Source organism: Mobula hypostoma, chromosome 5 (genome assembly GCF_963921235.1).
Source record: "Mobula hypostoma chromosome 5, sMobHyp1.1, whole genome shotgun sequence".
Taxonomy (NCBI): domain Eukaryota; kingdom Metazoa; phylum Chordata; class Chondrichthyes; order Myliobatiformes; family Myliobatidae; genus Mobula; species Mobula hypostoma.
Window position 1 is genome coordinate 7337301 of NC_086101.1, and position 14810 is coordinate 7352110.

Here is a 14810-nt window from a genome sequence, read left to right on the forward strand (position 1 = left end):
CAAGATCCTTTTCCATCGTGAATACTGAAGTAAAATATTCATTAAGTACCTCTGCTATTTCCTCCGGTTCCATACACACTTTCCTACTGTCACACTTGATAGGTCCTATTCTTTCACGTCTTATCCTCTTACTCTTCACATACTTGTAGAACGCCTTGGGGTTTTCTTTAATCTTGCCCGCCAAGGCCTTCTCATGGCACCCTCTGGCTCTCCTAATTTCCTAAACTCCTTCCTATTAGTCTTATAATCTTCTAGATCGCTAACATTACCTAGCTCTCTGAACCTTTTGTAAGCTTTTCTTTTTGACTAGATTTATTACAGCCTTTGTACACCACAGTTCCTGTACCCTGCCATAACTTCCCTGTCTCATTGGAACATACCTATGCAGAACTCCACACAACTATCCCCTGAATATTTGCCACATTTGTTCCATACTTTTTCCTGAGAACACCTGTTTCCAATTTAAGCCTCCAATTTCCTGCCTGCTAGCCTCATAACTCCTCTTACTCCAATTAAACACTTTTCTAACTTGTCTGTTCCTATCTCTCTCCAATGCTTTTGTAAATGAGATAGAATTATGATCACTATCTCCAAAACGCTCTCCCACTGAGAGATCTAACACCTGGCCAGGTTCATTTCCCAATACCAGATCAAGTACAGCCTCTCCTCTTGTAGGCTTATCTACATATTGTGTCAGGAAACCTTCCTGAACACACCTAACAAACTCTACCCCATCTAAATTCCTTGCTCTAGGGAGATGCCAATCGATATTTGGGAAATTAAAATCTCCCATCACAACAACTCTGTTATTATTACACCTTTCCAGGATCTGTTTCACTATCTGCTCTTCGATATCCCTGTTACTATTGGGCGGCCTATAAAAAACACCCAGTAGAATTATTGACCACTTCCTGTTCCTAACCTCCACCCACAGAGACTCAGTAGACAATCCCTCCATTGTGTCCACCTTTTTTGCAGCCGTGACACTATCTCTGTCCAACAGTGCCACTCCCCCACCTCTTTTGCCTCCCTCCCTGTCTTTTCTGAAACATCTAAAGCCCGGCACTTGAAGGAACCATTCCTGTCCCTGAGCCATCCAAGTCTCTGTAATGGCCACCACATCACATATCCAAGTATTGATCCATGCTCTAAGCTTATCCGCTTTGTTCACAACACTCCTTGCGTTAAAATAGACACATCTCAAACCTTCGGTCTGAGCGCATCCCTTCTCTATCACCTGCCTATCCTCCCTCTCGCACTGTCTACAAGCTTTCTCTATTTGTGAGCCAACCTCCTCTTCCCCAGTCTCTTCAGTTCAGTTCCCACCCCCCAACAATACTAGTTTAAACTCTCCCCGGTAGCCTTACCAAACTTCCCTGCCAGGATATTGGTCCCCTGGGATTCAAGTGCAACCCGTCCTTTTTGTACAGGTCACGCCTGCCCCTAAAGAGGTCCCAATGATCCAGAAATCTGAATCCTTGCCCCCTGCTCCAATTCCTCAGCCATACATTTATCCTCCACCTCATTCTATTCCTATACTCACTGTCGCATGGCACAGGCAGTGATCCTGAGATTACTACCTTGTGGTCCTGCTTCTCAACTTCCTTCCTAACTCCCTGTAGTCTTTATTCAGGACCTCTTCCCTTTTCCAACCTGTGTCATTGGTACCAATATGTACCACGACCTCTGGCTGTTCTCCCTCCCACTGCAGGATATCTAGAACGCAATCTGAAACATCCCGGACCCTGGCACCTGTGAGGCAAACTACCATCTGAGTTTCTTTCCTGCGTCCACAGAATTGCCTGTCTGACCCCCCAACTATAGAGTCCCCTATCACTGCTGCCTTCCTCTTCTTTTCCCTACCCTTCTGAGCCACAGGGCCGGACTCTGTGCCAGAGGCACGGCCACTGTTGCTTCCCCAGGTAAGCTGTCCCCCCCAACAGTACTCAAACAGGAGTAGTTATTGTCAAGGGGGACAGCCACAGGGTACTCTCTCATCCTGACTCCTGCCCTTCCCTCTCCTGACTGTGACCCACTCGTCTGTCTCCCGTGGCCCCAGTGTGACCACCTGCCTATAACTCCTCTCTATCACCTCCTCGCTCTCCCTGACTAGGCAAAGGTCATCGAGCTGCATCTCCAGTTCCCCAACTCGGTCACTCAGGAGCTGCAGCTTGACATATCGGGTGCAGATATGGCAAGTTGCACCAAAGAACCTGTTTCAGTGCTCAACGACACTATGAGATCACCGCTCTGGTTGTTCAATCTCTCTTCATTGAATGAAGCTGTCATCGCACGAACCAGTGAATCATAGTTGCACCCTCTCTATGGCAAGTACACCTTTAATATGGGAGCAGAAAGTTGGGGTGGCCGTTAGCACAAACACTTTACAGCACCTCCAGTGCAATTAGGGTTCAGTTCCTGCTGCAGCCCATAGGAAATTTGTTTGTTCTCCCCTTTACCCTGTGAATTTCCCCCTGCTGCTCGAGTTTCCTCCATATTCCAAAGAACCGCGAGTTAGAGTTAGTGAGCCATTGGCCTGCTATCTCAGCCTCGGAAGTATGCCAACTCTTGCGGGCTGCCCAGCACAATTCTTGCAGATTTGATTTGATGCTAATGAAACATTCAATGTACATTTGGCAGGTAAAGCCACATAGACTGAACATTTCATCCCTTTCTCGGCATCTCCAGTGCTTTACTTTTGTTGTATGTATGTCAAGAGCCTGATCACTGCCTTTGACTCTTTTCTGGTGTGGCTTCCCTGTAGTTCATTAAATTATTATATACCACAGGAGGCCATTTGGCCCACTGAGTCCAGAATTCCTTGCTGTGAGATCAATCCATTGTTCCCTTCCAGCATCAGATTCAGTATTTATTATAACCGGCGTGTCACGTGTTGTTTTGTGGCAGAGGTACAATGCGAAGACATAAACTAAGTAACTAGTGCAAAATAAAAACAAGCAGTGAGGTAGAGTTACGGGTTCCTGACCTGTCCAGAAAGCTGATGGCGGAGAAGGAGCTGTTCTGGAATCATTGCGTTTGGGTCTTCGGGCTCCTGTACCTGATGGTAGTAATGAGAAGTGAGCACAATCCAAATAGTTGTTGGTAAAGGGTACCACCTCCTTAAGGTATCATGTCTTGAAGGTGTCCTAAATGGTGAGGCAGGTGGTGGCTGTATCCATAATCTTCTGCACCCTGTTGTAATCCTGTTCACTGCAAGCTCTATACCAGACGGTTTGCAACCAGTCAGAACACTGTCCACCGTACACCTATAGAAATTTGCAAGCATCTTTGATGGCACTCCAAATCCCTCAAACTCCGAATGCAGTACAGCCACTGCCATGCTCTCTTCATTATTGTTGGGCCCAGAGAAGTCAGATATTCAGAGAAGTTGATACCCAGGAACTTGAAGCTGATTACCCTTTCCACCTCTGATTCATCGATGAGGAGTGGTGTATTCTCTCCAGACTTCCCCTTCCTGAAATCCACAATTCCTTCCTCCAACTGACACTGAGTGCAAGGCTGTTGTCATGTCATTACTTACCCAGATAATCTCTCTCACTCCTATACTTCTGTCAAAATCTGAGATTCTACCAACAGCAGTGGTGTCAACTCTTTCTGAATAGGCCTGCAACTATTTAAAAAGTATTCAGGTGTCTATCCAGAAAGATTGAATCATCTTTCACCACCCCGCTGCCCCCTATCCCCAGCAGGCTAGTATGGTAAGAGGATGATGGTTTGCTCTGTTAGAAGCAAGGATAGACTGAATGGGCCCAATGTCCATGATTCTGTAAGGTGGATGGAGTTCATGTTTTGATTCAGTGGGAGCTACTGTGGGTTAGGCAGGTGGAAAGAATATGTGATGTTAAGCAGATGGTTATATTTGATCTTGGAGGAGGTTAAAACATTGGCACCTCACTGTACTGAGCTGTACAGCTCTATGTTGTATGTTCCATGTTCTATATGCCCCAGCTCGCTCACCTTTTCCTAATAAGACATGCACTCCAAACTTGATAGAGGTCTATAAGATGATGAGAAGCAGAGTTAGAATGGACAGTCGGTGCTTTGTCTTTTACCCAGGATGGCAACAGCTAATAAGGACGGCATAATTTTAAGATGATTGGAGGAATCTATGGGGGGATGATAGGTGGGATGTCAGGGGTAAGTCTTTTTGCACAGACTGAGGTGGGTGTGTGGGACGCACTGCCAGGGGAGGTGGTAGAGGCAGATACATTAGGGATATTTAAGAGACTCTTGGATAGGCATGTGGACGAAAGAAAAATGGAGGACTATGTGGGAGGGAAGGGTTAGATTTGTCTTGGGTTAGGTTAAATTGTTGGCGCAACGTCATGGGCTGCAGGGCATGTAGTGTGCGCTCGTGTTCTTGCTGCATATTCTATATAGCGCACCTTGGCTTTAACTGTGTTCTCATCTCCTCTTCAGTCTTACAGGACGGAGGGCACCAAGCACCCATGTCACCCCCGCCTTACCCAGTGCAAGAGGCTTCGGTGAATGGCACGTCACAAGGCTACTCGATGTCAATGCACCCTGCTGCCATGGCAGCTGGCACTGAGGGCTTCATCCAGGAGACTCAGTTCAGCAGCAGTGTGCCCCAGGGATACGCCGTGCCTGTAAACCATCCCGCCGGGCCCATGGGCTTGGCGGGCTATGGGCCCCAAGGTTACGCTGTGCAGTACCAGCCCTGCGCGGGGGCCTATGTGCCAGTCTACCCCATGGCAAACGTGAGTAAGGCTCTTGCATAAAAGGGTAACGTGCTGGGGTGAGGGAAGGGTATGGCATTCTCTCTCACAAGGGATCCTGCAAATGCTGGAAACCATGAACGTCACACAGAGTTTTCCAGACCGCAGCAGATCAGGCAGCATCTGTCGAGAGGAATAAACAGTCAATGCTTTGAGCTGGGAACCTTCATCGGGCACTGGAAAGGAAGGGGAACGAAGCCAGATTGGTGGAAGGGGAAGCGGTACAAGCTGGAAGGTGATAGGAGGCACTCGGTGAGGGGGATGTTTTGTCGGGGGAAGGGGGAGGCATGAAGTAAGAAACTTGGAGAAGATCATTGGAAGAGGAGAAGGGCTGAATAAGAAGGAGTCGATAGGAGTGGACCATGGGAGAAAGGGAAGGAGGAGGAGGAGGAGAACCAGAGGGAGGTGATAGGCAAGTGAGGAGAAGGAAAAAAGTGAGAGGGGAAGCAGAGTGGGGAATGGAAATAGAGAGAAGGGTGAGGGAAAGAAATTACTTGAAGTTCGAGAAATCACCAGAATAGGAAATGTAAAAAGAGAGAAGGGGGAACCAGAATGGGGATTTGCCTTCCATGGTAACATCTCTCTGGTTTCCCTCCTCCTTCCCTTGAGAACACAACAACTAGCAGGAGTAGACCAGCAGGCCCATTGAGCCTACTCCACCTTTCAATAAGATCATGGCTGATCTGACCATGGACTCATCTCCACCTACCTGCCTTTTCCCCATAACCCTTAATTCCCCTATCCAACCTTGTCTTAAATATATTTACTGAGGTAGCCTCCACTGCTTCATTGGGCAGAGAATTCCACAGATTCACCACTCTTTGGGAAAAGCAGTTCCTCCTCACCTCCATCATAAATTTACTCCCCAGAATCTTGAGGCTATGTCCCCTAATTCTAGTCTCACCTACCAGTGGAAACAACTTTCCTGCCTCTGTCTTACCTATCCCTTCCATAACTTTAAATGTTTCTGTAAGATCTCCTCTCATTCTTCTGAATTCCAGTGAGTACAGCCCCAGGCGACTCAATCTTTCCTCAAAGTCTAACCCCCTCATCTCTGGAATCAACCTGGTGAACCTTCTCTGCACTGCCTCCAAAGCCAGTACCTCTGTCCTCAGGTACGGAGACCAGATCTGCGTGTGGTACTTCAGGTGTGGCCTCACCAGTGCCCCGTACAGTTGTAGCACAACCTCCCTGCTCTTAAATCCTTCAATCCTCGAAGGGTCTTTAATCCCTCTAGCAATGAAGGCCAACATTCCATTTGCCTTCTTGATAGCCTGTTGCACACCTGCAAACCAGCCTTTTGCAATTCATGCACAAGCACTCCCAAGTTCTTCTGCACAGCAGTATGCTGCAATCTTTTACTATTTAAATAATAATCTGATCTTCCATTTTCCCTTCCAAAGTGGATGACCTTGCATTTACCAACATTATACTCCATCTTCCAGACCCTTGCTCACTCACTTAACCTATCCTGCTCTTATTTCTTATGTTCTTATCTATATCTCTCTGTAGACTCTCCATATCCTCCACACAATTTGCTTTTCCACTCAATTTAGCGTCATCTACAAACTTTAGATACATCACACTCATTCACGTCTTCCAGATAGTAACTTAGATATACTATACTCATTCCCCATTTCCTCTGTGGTCCAGTGTCCTCAGTATTACTTCTTCTTCACCCCTTTACTTCTTCCAACTATCATCGCCCAGCTTTGTACTGCCTCTCCTCCCTTCCCCACTCATTCACCTCCCCACCCTCTTCACCTGGTCTCTCCTCCAGCATTTTGTGTGTGCTGCATTTTCGCTGTTGGTTTCTGTTGTGTTATCGAAGTCTTCACAACTTCTTGTGGGAATACCAAGTGGGAGGAAGGAATGGTAGGTTGACCAATGGTCTCACGGGCCACGGTTGACCATTAAGCGAATTGAGGTGTTGTGAGTAGAAAGGAGGGTGATAGTTAGCAGTAGCATAACACTAATCTGTCGTTCACCTACCTACAGAAAAGATGTCAACAAGATTGAAGGAAGACAAAGGAAATTTACAAGGGTGTTGCCAAGACATGAGGACCTAAGTTATAGCGAAAGGTTGAATAGGTTAGAACTTATCCCCTGGAGTTCAGGAGAGATTTATAAAGGGTATAGATAAGATAAATGCAAGATGAGGTTGGGGACCAGAATTAGAGGTCAAAGGATAAGGGTGAAAGGTGAAATGTTTAAGAGGGAACTGGGTGGAAACTTCTTCACTCAGAGGATGGCATGAGTGTGGAACGACCTGCCCGTGGAAGTGGTGGATGCGGATTTGATTAAGAGGATATGGATATAGATGGGAAGGGTATGGAGGGTTATGATCCAGGTGTTGGTCAATGGGACTAGGCAGAATAACAGTTCAGCATGGAGCAGATGGGCTGAATGGCCTGTTTCTCCGCTGTAGCTCTCTGTGACTCAATGATTCTATGCACAGATAAATACACAATTAGTGGGAGAGAGTGTATGCATTTTGGACCTCCTATCGAGAGAACAATCTGATCTACATCCTCGTTGGGGGAGAGAAGCAGGAAACTTGGGATTTACGTCCATAGAGTAGTTAAAGGAAATCTCTACCTGTTGATGATCCCTAATCTCATTTACTCTGTAAGACATAGACATAGTCATACTTTATTGATCCAGTGGGAAATTGGTTTTCATTACAGTTGCACCATAAATAATAAATAGTAATAGAACCATAAATAGTTAAATAGTAATATGTAAATTATGCCAGTAAATTATGAAATAAATTCAGGACCAGCCTATTGGCTCAGGGTGTCTGACCCTTCTAGGGAGGAGTTGTAAAGTTTGATGGCCACAGGCAGGAATGACTTCCTATGACGCTCTGTGTTGCATCTCGGTGGAATGAGTCTCTGGCTGAATGTACTCCTGTGCCCACCCAGTACATTATGTAGTGGATGGGAGACATTGTCCAAGATGGCATGCAATTTAGACAGCATCCTCTTTTCAGACACCAGGAAGAGTGGGGCCAGGAACTTTGCTGCTTGCTACATCCTAGGCTGACGCACTTCATTAACAATCTGAACCTGTTGTCTCTCCCTCAGAACGTGGGGCCGTATCTCCCCGGAAACAACGGGCTGACATCGGGCGCTCAGCAGGTGCCCCCTTCTGTCGGGATGATGAACAACCCACCACGGCCTCCTCATGACTACCTTCCCATTGCAGTGTTGACCACGGTCTGCTGTTTCTGGCCAACTGGGATATTTGCCATATTCAAGGCTGTACAGGTGAGTGTCCATCCGGGCTCGCAGACTACTCTGGCGTGGAGCTCCTCACAACCTGCCCACAAATATTCCATCAGTATGTATGTATTTATTGACAAATTTAGAGATACAGTGTGGAACAGGCCCTTCGGCCCAACGAGCTGCACCACCCAGCAACCCTAGCCTATCACAGGACAATAACTGGGTACAAATGCAGACAGAGCAAAGAGTTAAATTGTACCGCAGAGGCAAAATTAAAAAGGGCAAAGAACGCAGGGCTGAAGGTCTGTATTTAAATGTGCGTAACATTTGGCATAAAGTGGACAAACTTGTGGCACAATTAGAGATTGGCTGGTATGACATTGTGGGCGTCACTATGTCGTGGCTGAAGGAAGGCCATAGTTAGGAGCTGAACATCAAATAATATACTTTGTGTCGAAAGGACAGGCAAGAAGACATAGGCGATTATGTGGCTCTGTTGGTAAGAGGTGGAATTACGTCTTTAGAAAGAGGTGATATAGGGTCAGAAAATGCTGAATCTTTGTGGGTGGAGTTAAGAAATTGCAAAGGTTAGAAAACCATTATGGGAATCATATATAGGCCTCCAAATAGTAGCCAAGATTTGGGGTTGAGATTGCAAAGGGAGATGGAAAAGTCATGTGATAAAGGTAATGACACAATTGTAATGGGGGACTTTAATATGCAAGGGGATTGGGAAAATCAGGTTGGTGTTGGATCACAAGAGAGGAAGTCTGTTGAATGCCTACGGGGTCCTTTTTAGAGCAGCTTGTGCTTCAGCCTACTTGGGGAAAGGCTTTCTTAGATTGGGTGTTGTGTAATAATCCAGATCTTATTATGGAGCTTAATGTAAAGGAACTCTTAGGAGGCAGTGATCATAATATGATTGAATTCATACTGCAATTTGAGAGGGAGAAGCATAGCTCACATGTGTCGGTATTGTAATGTAATAAAGGGAAATACAAAGACATGAGAGAGGAACTTGCCCAGGTGGATTGGAGGAGGATACTGGCGGGGATGACAGCAGAGCAGAGATGGCTGAAGTTACTTGGTATAGTTCACAAGGCACAGAATAGTTATGTCCCACAGAGGAAGAAGCTCTCAAATGGCAGGGGAAGAGAACAAGGGCTAACAAAGTAAGTTAAGGACTGTATAAAAGCCAGGGAAAGGGCATATAAGGTAGCAAAAGTAACTGGAAAGTTGGATGATTGGGAAGCTTTAAAAATCCAACAAAAGGCAACTAAAAAAGCTATAAGGGAAAAGATGAAATATGAGGGAAGACTAGCCAATTAAATAAAGTTGGATACAAAAAGCTTTTTCAATTATATAAAGAGTAAAAGGGAGATAAGAGTTGATATTGGACCACTGGAAAATGATGCTGGTGAGGTAGTAATGGGGGACAAAGAAATGGTAGATGAATTTAACAGGTACTTTGTACCTGTCTTCACTGTGGAAGACACTAGCAGTATGCCAGAGGTCTGTGAGGGTCAGGGAGCGGGAGTGAGTGCCATTGCTATTACAAAGGTAAAAGTGCCGGGCAAACGCAAAGGACTTAATGTGGATAAGTTATCTGGACCAGATGGACTACATCCCAGAGTCCCGAGAGAGGTTGCTGAAGAGATAACGGATGCATTGGTCATGATCTTTCAAGAATCTCCTGATTCTGGCATGGTCCCAGAGTTCTGGAACATAAATGTCAGTCCACTCTTTAGGAAGGGAGGATGGCAAAAGAAAGGAAATCATAGGTTAGTTAGCCTAAACTCGGTGGTTGGGAAAGTGTTGGAGTCATTATTAAGGATAAGGTTTCAGGGTACTTGGAGACTAATGATAAAAAAAGTCAAAGTCAGCATGGTTTCTGTATAGGGAAATCTTGCCTGACAAATCTATTTTGAGTTCTTTGTGGAAGTAACAAGCAAGGTGGACAAAAGAGAGGCAGTGAATGTCACTTACTTGGATTTTCAGAAGACGTTTGATAAAGTGCCACACATGAGGTTACTTAACACGATAAAATCTCATGGCATTACAGGAAAGATATGGGCATGGATAGCGCAATGGCTGACAGGCAGGAGGCAGAGAGTGGAAATCAAAGGGGCCTTTTCAGGTTGGCTGCCAGCGACTAGTGCTGTTCCTCAGGGGTCAGTATTAGGACCACTACTTTTCACATTGTTTGTTACTGATTTAGATAAATGAATTAATGGCTCTGTGGCAAAGTTTGCAGATGATATGAAGATAGGTGGAAGGTAGTGTTGAGGAAGCAATGCGATTGCAGCAGGACGTAGACAAATTGGAAGAATGGGCAAAAAAGTATCAGATGGGAAATGTATGCTAATGCATTTTGGTGAAAGGAAAAATAGTGGGGACTATTATCTAAACGGGGAGGAGGTTCAAACATCAGAGGTACAGAAGGACTTAGGAGTTCTTGTGCAAGACTCCCAGAAGGTTAGTTTACAGGATGAATCTGCGGTAAAGAAGGTAAACGCAATGTTGGCATTTACTTCAAGGGGAATTGAATATAAAAGCAAGGAGATAATGCTAAGCCTTTATAAGACACTGGTCAGGCTTCACTTGGAGTATTGTCAACTGTTTTGGGTCCTATGTCTCAGAAAGGATTTGTTGTCATTGGAGAGGGTCCAGAGGAGGTTCACGAGGATTATTCTGGGAATGAAGGGGTTAATATATGAGGAGAGTTTGGCAGCTTTGGGCCTGTACTCACTGGAAATTAGAGGAATGCTTGGGGATCTCATTGAAACCTACCAAATGTTGAAAGGACTAGATCAGGTGGATATGGAAGGGATGTTTCCTATGGTAGGGGTGCCTAGAACTAGAGGGCACAGCCTGAAAATTGAGGGGCGATTGTTTGAAACAGAGGTAAGGAGGAATTTTTTTTTAGCCAGAGAAAATGCTCTGCCACAGTCTGTGGTGGAGGCAAAGTCCATGCACAAATTTAAGGTGGAAGTTGATTGTTTCCTGATCGGTCAGGGCATCAATGGATATAGCAGGAAGACAGGTGTACGGGGTTGAGTTGGATCCAGGATCAGGCATAGTGGAATGGCAGTGCAGACTCGATGGGCTGAATGGCCTAATTCTGCTCCTATGTCTCATGGCCTTATGGACGGTTCCCACGTGACCAATTTACCAACTAACTGGCACATCTTTGTAATGTGGGAGTAAGCCAGAGCACCCAGATGAAACCAACCAGTTTCACAGTGAGTTTCACAACCTCCTTCCAAGTGACGTTCAAACTGATCTTCAAACTGAGACACCCCAAGTTGTACTAGCACTGCGCTAACCACTACCTTACCATGGTGCCCACCCTCTCCCAATAAAGTGAATAAAGCTGATCCCTCACAACTCCACTGAACCTGGTTCAGTCCTGGTCAGACCACAGTGGGCGCATTGTGGTCACCTCATTATGGGAAGATTGTGAGAGCTTTAGAGAGGCCACAGAGGATTTGAGAGCATGTCTCATGAGGACAGGTTGATTTACCTAAGGCTTTTCTCTTTGGAGAGAAGGAGGATGAGAGGTGATTTGGTTGAGGTGTACACGATGATAGATGGAGTGGACAGCAGAGATTTTAAAAATGAGTGACAATGGCTAATATGAGGTAACATGATTTCAAGGTGATTGGAGGAATGTATAGATACAATGCCAGGGGTAGTTTTTTTTTTAGCAGAGTGGTAGGTGTATACTGCCAGGTATGGTGGTAGAGGTAGATACATCAGGGGTCTTTAAGAGATAGACACATGGGTGAAAGAGAAATGGAGGAGTATGTGAGTGGGAAGGTTAGATTGATCTTGGAATAAGATAAAAGAGTTGGCACAACACCACAGGCTGAAGAACCTGTACTGTGCTTTATTGTAATATATTTTATGTTCTGATCTTCAGTACTGTCTATGTGGAGTTTGCGTGCTCTCTTCATGACCATAGGGTGGGCTGGGGTACTTCAGGAAGCTTCAGTTTCCTCCGAACACCCGTCCACTATACATTCAATGCAGGTGGGTGATGGAATTGGTGGAATGTGAAGAGAATGGGTTATACGGGAGATTCGAGCGTGAATGGAATTGATCTAAGGGTCGGCATTGACTCGCTGGGCTGGACAGCCTTTTCCTATTTCATAAAGGAATTTATAGTGAAAATCCCGTCACGGGTAGGCAGGGTGTTGAAGAAGACATTTGGCATGCTGGCCTTTGTCAGTCAGGGCGTTGAGCATTAGCAGTTGGCGCATTGTGTATCATTTGGACAAGACATTGTCGAGGCCGCACTTTGATTGTTGTGCAAGAGGTGCCCCCCACACCCCTGTTATCGGAAAGAAAGATGTCAATATGCTGGAAATAATGCAAAGAAGGCTTACAAGAATATTCTTGGGACTCGAGGCCCAGAGTTATAGAGAGAAGTTAGGGAGGCTGAGAATTTATTGCTTGGTGCCTAGGGGACTGAGGAGTGACCTTACAACGGTGCACAGATAAGGTCTTTTATTACAATGAAGGAGAACAAAGAACTAGAGGGCATTAGATTAAAATAAGAGGGGGAGGGACTCGAGGTGGTAATCTCTTCACACAGAAGGTGGTCTGTATATGGAGTGAGCTGCCAGGGGAAGCTGAGGCAGGTAGAAACGACTGTTAGTCATGCTCATGGATAGGAAAGGTTTAGAGGGAAATGGGGGCGGGGGCGGGTGTGTAGGGGGGGGGGGGTTGGAACTAGCTTAGATGGGCATCTTGATCGGCATGGTCCAGTTGGGCCGAGAGCTGCATGATTCGATGTCAATGATACACTACATTTATTAGGCAAATGGACGAAGGAAAAATGGACAAAGATGCGGGAGGGAAAGGTTGGGTTGTTTTGGAGAACAAGTTCAAGTTGATTGTCTGTAAATATGTACAGCCAAACGAAATAATGCTCCTCCAGACCACAGTGCACCCACACACAAAAAAAAATCACACAGCATATACCAAAATATCACCATGAATACGTTAATAAAATATAATTCGAAATGCATGCGGTGGGCGGCACGGGTAAACAGTGAGTTGTAAGGTGGTTATAAGGTCGGCTCAACATGCTGGGTGGAATAGCATCCACTGTGCTGTGCTGCTGTCAGTTCTATAAAATGAGGAAGGTAACTAACGCCCTCTGTTTCTCCGGAGAACAGGTGCGGACCGCCATCGCGCGGGGGGACATGGTGTCGGCGGAGATCGCTTCCCGCGAAGCCCGGAACTTCTCCTTCATCAGCCTGGCGGTGGGCATCGCCTCCATGGTTCTGTGCGCCATCCTGACCGTGGTGGTGGTCATCGCAGCTCAGCACCACGACGAGGAGTGGGACCCTTAGCGCGGCTTCCCGCCGCCCGCCGACTTCTCCGCGCCCCCGCACCCGGGCGCCGCTGCGCAGGAATTCCTTGACAAAACTTCACCGCACCACTCTCCCTCCCCACCCTCCCTCTCTCCCCCTCACTCCCTCCCACCGATTCCAGAGCCCATCCCACTCCTGGTCTGTATGTAACCAACCATCCGCGCGACAAACAGCTCATCGGTCTTGCCAAAAAAATATCAGCCATCTATTTAACTCGGCTGGCTACAGCGACAGGATGGAAAACTTCTTTCCCCTCTGTCCTCACGTGTTTAGTTTAAATGCAGACAGATACTATAAACCCCAAAACTACTGGCTCAAGGGCGGGAGGGTGGGGGGAGCGAACGTGGGTGGAGGGGTGGCGATGTGGCTTCGGAGAGAGACAGCCTTTGGCCTTTGGGTGGGTCAGGGATTGGTGGTTCAGGTTGGGGGATAGTTGCTTTTTGGCAAACTCAGAAGCCTGTTCATTGGTGATGGGACCTATCCGTACGACAGTATAATTTGGAAGCCTTCAGGAGGGAAACCTCCCGCTGAAGGAACTCAGCGAGCGGCTGTGGATACGCAAAACATGACTGTCATCGCGGTTCCAATTTCTAAGAAGAAGCTAAAACTTGCTTTTCCATCTGGATGACCTGTTTTGTAATAAACTCGGGCGATGTAGGCCGACGGGACCTTAGCAAGAATACCGCCGCTCACAAAACGTACACTTGGATCTTCTCACGCACGGACACTCCACCCGAGGTTGGCCTACCTACCCTCTCCATCAATGGCTCGGTGGAACCCAGTCTGACGGACAGTCAAACATATTACACCTGGTTGCTTGACTTCGGTTGCCTGTGGAAGTTACGTTGCATACGCAGCCGGAGTGGGTGACGGACTGAATCCGTCCCAGCAGAACTCAGCTAACGTCCAGCTGGCGTCCAGTTACTGAGGGAATCTCTGCATATGTTTCTATTCATGATTCGTGAGCGATAACGTTGAAGAATTTGAAGATAGCTTTGAGAGAACTCTGATGCTAATACGAGGACTCCACTGTTTTGGTCGACACATCTGTTAGCCTTTTTTAAGATTTGGAGGTTTCTCCTCCGGATCAAATTACACCATCTATCTCCCCGCTAAGCAGACGCTGAAAGTTTGGGCGGTCTTGCGTGCGGCATTGTTGTCTTTATTAGGCGAGGCATTTAGCTCAAGAGTCGGGAAGTTATGGTGCAGCTTTATAAATTCTGGTTAGACTGAATCAGGAATATTGCATACGGTCTTGACAATCCGCTAGAAGCCTTTGGAGTGGGTGTGGAAGAAGTTTACCAGGATGCGAATTGTATTAAAGGGTATGGGATATAGGGAGAGGTTCGGCAAACTTGGATGGCTTTCTCTGGGCATCGAGGCTCAGGTGAGACCTGGGAAATACATAAAAGGCGTAGATTATTAATAACGCCAGTATCTTTTTC

The 14810-nt window shown here is 46.5% G+C and overlaps 1 protein-coding gene across 2 annotated transcripts in view; it reads left to right on the forward strand.

The window, feature by feature from the left end:
• prrt1 (proline-rich transmembrane protein 1) overlaps positions 1-13673 on the forward strand; it is a 91209-nt gene extending 77536 nt beyond the window's left edge. For both annotated transcript variants that reach the window (XM_063047393.1, XM_063047392.1), the window contains 3 exons: positions 4441-4739; positions 7844-8026; positions 13168-13673. In XM_063047393.1, coding sequence (XP_062903463.1) covers positions 4441-4739; positions 7844-8026; positions 13168-13344 — 659 coding nt within the window. In that variant the 3' untranslated portion in view covers positions 13345-13673. The remainder of the gene's footprint in view (positions 1-4440; positions 4740-7843; positions 8027-13167) is intronic.
• The last annotated feature ends 1137 nt before the right edge of the window (positions 13674-14810 follow it).